This window comes from Octopus bimaculoides, chromosome 7 (assembly GCF_001194135.2).
Source record: "Octopus bimaculoides isolate UCB-OBI-ISO-001 chromosome 7, ASM119413v2, whole genome shotgun sequence".
Taxonomy (NCBI): Eukaryota; Metazoa; Mollusca; class Cephalopoda; order Octopoda; family Octopodidae; genus Octopus; species Octopus bimaculoides.
Genome location: NC_068987.1, coordinates 43,730,394 through 43,734,423, shown reverse-complemented (window position 1 = coordinate 43,734,423; position 4,030 = coordinate 43,730,394). Strand labels below are relative to the sequence as shown.

Below are 4,030 nucleotides of genomic sequence, written 5' to 3'. Positions count from 1 at the left end.
CGACGACTGGCACCCATGCCAACATCGTCTCCTTCATTGGACACGAAACCCAGCTTGCGAAGACTTATTGGGGCAAGCGAAAGTGAAATCGTGATGGCACCTGTGCCCAGCGTCGCCTTTCTGGCACTTGTGCCAGTGGCATGTGTAAGGACTTTCGAGCGAGATTGTTGCCAGTGCCCCTGGACTGGCTCTTGTGCAGGTGGCACATAAAATACACCATTTTGAGTGTGGTCGTTGCCAGTAACGCCTGACTGGCCTTCGTGCCGGTGGCACGTAAAAGCACTCACTACACTCTCGGAGTGGTTGGCGTTAGGAAGGGCATCCATCTGTAGAAACTCTGCCAAATCAGATTGGAGCCTGGTGTAGCCATCTGGTTTCACCAGTCCTCAGTCAAATCGTCCAACCCATGCTAGCATGGAAAGCAGATGATAATGATGATGGTGATCAGCTATACCCAATTTATAAATATCTCCCCATGTCACAGCTTTGTGATGTTCCTCTACCCTTATCTTGCCTTTGTATAACCTACCACAGCTGCATGGAATGGAGTACACACAGTTCTTGGTGGTTTTACTCGAAGGAAATTAATGCGAAGTATTGTATTGCTTTTGAATACTGTCCTGATGTCATATGGGCTGCATATCTTTTGTATCTTTTTGGAGAGGCCTTTCACATAGGGTAGACAGACTATGGACAGTTTATCAGTTTCATCCTCTCTTTTCTTCATGACTGGAGTGGATAGTATGTTTTTGGGGTAGTTGTTGCTTAATAGATTGTAACTGAGCTTGATCATTTCTTCGTGGTGAGTATCACAATCACTACTTATATTCATTGCTCAATGTTTTAGGCACTGAGCAATCCTTCTCTTTACACTGTATGGATGGTGGGAGTTGAAGCTGAGGTATCATCCAGTGAAGGTCAGCTTGCGGTATACGGATGTCCTAAACAACAACAACAACATCGAAAAATACCTTAGGAACGAGAACTAAGGTTTGAAATTTCCCCAAGACACCTGATGAAGGCTGGAGAGTATATCAGCTGAAACGTATTAAGAACAAACAAGATGAGGACAAATATCCGTCAATTGCAAATAATGTAAATAATGTCAAGAAGATTTGTCCCCCACAGCAGAATTGATACTGGTGCTGGTGCCACATATACAACAATCAGTACACTGTGGAGTGGTTGGCATTAGGAAGAGTATCCAGGTGTGGCCCCTGGCCTTACTAGCTCAAGTCAAACTATCCAATCCATATCAGCATATAATGATGATGATGAAGAAGTATTAAGGTAAATTCTTTTTCTTTTTAAATGAACATATTTGCAGAGGTAGGGTTCCAGCAGAAGAGTTTTGTGAAGAACTGGGTGAAAACAAAAAATCTGACAAATAGAAACGGGTTCAAAACTTACCAAAACTAACTGTTCTCTTAGAAGGTCCTCCATTCTTATGTAGCCCTTTATGACGATGAAATTATAGTAGATGAAGAAACTGTCAACAGAGAAATAGCAGTCATATTAAATATCAGGTGACTTTTGTAATAAAACAAAGAGTACAGGATGATGCATTGGGTAGATGATATAGAATCACAGATACACAGACACATATATTCTTTTATTTGTTTCAGCTGTGCTGGAGCACTGCCATCAGGAATTTCAGTTGAACTAATCAACCCCAGTACTTATTTTCTTTTTAAGCCTGGATATAAACACATATGATGGGCTTCTTTCAGTTTCTGTCAACCAAATTCACTCACAAGGTTTTGGTCAGTCTGAGGCTGTAATAGAAGACATTTGCCCAAGGTGCGACACTGGGACTGAACCTGGAACCATGTGGTTGGGAAGCAAACTTCGTACCAAACAGTCACAATGTGCACACACACACACACACACACATACATACACACAGTGGGGTGCCCATACACAAACAGGTCTCTAAATGAACAAATTGAATAACGAACAGTGTTTCTGAAGAAAACTATACTTGCATAAGTTGAAATTTGATAGACAAACCACAAGCAGACTACAAAAAGTCAGTTTAATGTAATTGATGCAGTGTTAATGATTGCAGCAGCTTGAAAGGAGGATTCAGTATGTTGTTTACATGCTGCCATTGTGGGCTGAAGCTGTGCTTCCAAGAGACATCAAAAGAAACAAACCCAGTTTTCTACAGCTGCATGCCCTTCCCCTTGCCAACCATCAACTGTTTCCAATGCCATGCCTTTATCTTGATTACACTGTGTAACAACTTTCGTCCTTGAGTAGCAACTGTTATTTCCTATTTGTTTACACTGAGAAAGTATGAAAAATGGCTAATATTTCCTTCAAACTTTGCGTTTGTTACATTTATTCAAACCCCAAAGAATCCCTCTCAACGAATGGTTATTACGCTCCCCGACTACGCCTGCTCATGATTAGAGGTGCACATATAAGTGAATACACACACATGCCTAGCCATACATGCACAAACATATACATCAATGCACTATGAAATACATTGGAAAGACAAAGATATTCAAATGATAAATGAATGTAAATACAGATGATGGAGGGAAATTTTCATAGTTGAAGATGTCAACTTTCACTTCAGTTTAGTATGGACAGGGCCGGAGTGCACACACAAACACAAACATCCATGATCACTAATTCCTGTAATTATATACTCCTGTAATAAAAAACTGAGTACAGAGCCAGTGATAGAAGATTGATAGACTGTGGTCTGAGGTTGAATGAAGTTGATCTGATACCCAATACTGACAGATAGTTAAATAGACTGACTATGTGAACTGTAGTTTGAGGCTGTTGACCAGGCTGATTCAACTACATACAACAATTCAGTGGTCAGTGGCATCCTTCATTGACAGTTGACTAATTGGTGGAGTATGGTCTGATGCTGAGCCATATTAATCTGGTACATATTGATGGTATCTAGGTGAACAGATTATTAGACTGTAGTCTGAGTCAGGACAAACCAGGTGAAATAAGGTTAAAGGCTTTACTAGATCAACTTATTCCTAAAAAGCAAGGTAAAAGAAAGGTTAACTAAGGCATTGTTGAGTAAACATCAACTATTCCAGCTTATCATTCACAAGTAGGAGCTAAGGCTTAAAGCTCAGCCACTGCTGGTTCTATATAAATGTATACTTATTCACATGTTGACATACAGGCACGAATATATGCAAAAAAAAAAAAACCATCATAAAATTAAAAATACCCTAGACAAGTCTAATCCTCACCAGAACTAGAATCTCAATGGAGGACAAGTCTGAAACAACAAGGATACAAGATTCAAAGTATTACAAACAAAATACATATACAAATAAACAGTACATATACATCCCATCTTCAGCTGCCTAACAGGCATCATTATAGTTTCAACACTTGGTCAGTACTTTGGACAGCTGGTGATGGTCAACAATGTCAAAAGTATAAATACTGCTTGAAAAAAAGTAGACAAGAAGCAGGAGCCAAACATAAGCTCAATGTGTTATATATTCACTCATACAAAGTAATCTCAATTACTAGAAATAGCAAAGAAATCTTGTAAGATCAAATTCTGGTGTCTTAAAAAAAAGAACGTATAGGTAATGCAGTTCTAAGTATACTATGCACGAGAAAACGTACTGGTCATGAAATGTATTTGATCATAGGTTTGCTGGAATTAAGGCTGAGTGGGAGGAGGAACAACAACAACAAAAAGTTTATACATGCAGAGTTACTAACCATATGATGATTATCAATGGAACCATGATGGCTGGTGTAAATATGAGGTTCAGAATTTTAGCAAGTATATCTGGCCAACTGTTAACTAGGTTCGACAGTGTAGTGAACATGGAAAACTCTGTCTCACTGTACACACGAAATGGACCACAACTTTTCGAAGGTTCAATCCTGAGAAGAAACATGAAGCAAAGAATACATTAAAAAATAACAAATAAAAATTAATTACAAGTATTTTTTATATATACATATGTGTGTGTGTGTGTGTGTGTGTGTGTGTGCATATAAATATATACATATATAATTATATATA

At 38.8% G+C, this 4,030-nt stretch overlaps 1 protein-coding gene across 1 annotated transcript in view; it reads right to left on the bottom strand.

Annotated features, from left to right (window-relative positions):
• Positions 1 to 4,030, bottom strand: part of LOC106879344 (transmembrane channel-like protein 7) — a 139,591-nt gene that overhangs the window by 4,382 nt on the left and 131,179 nt on the right. Inside the window, exons 15-16 of the mRNA XM_052969567.1 lie at positions 3,721 to 3,888; positions 1,411 to 1,489 (exon numbers count right to left, since the gene is read on the bottom strand). Coding sequence (XP_052825527.1) covers positions 1,411 to 1,489; positions 3,721 to 3,888 — 247 coding nt within the window. The remainder of the gene's footprint in view (positions 1 to 1,410; positions 1,490 to 3,720; positions 3,889 to 4,030) is intronic.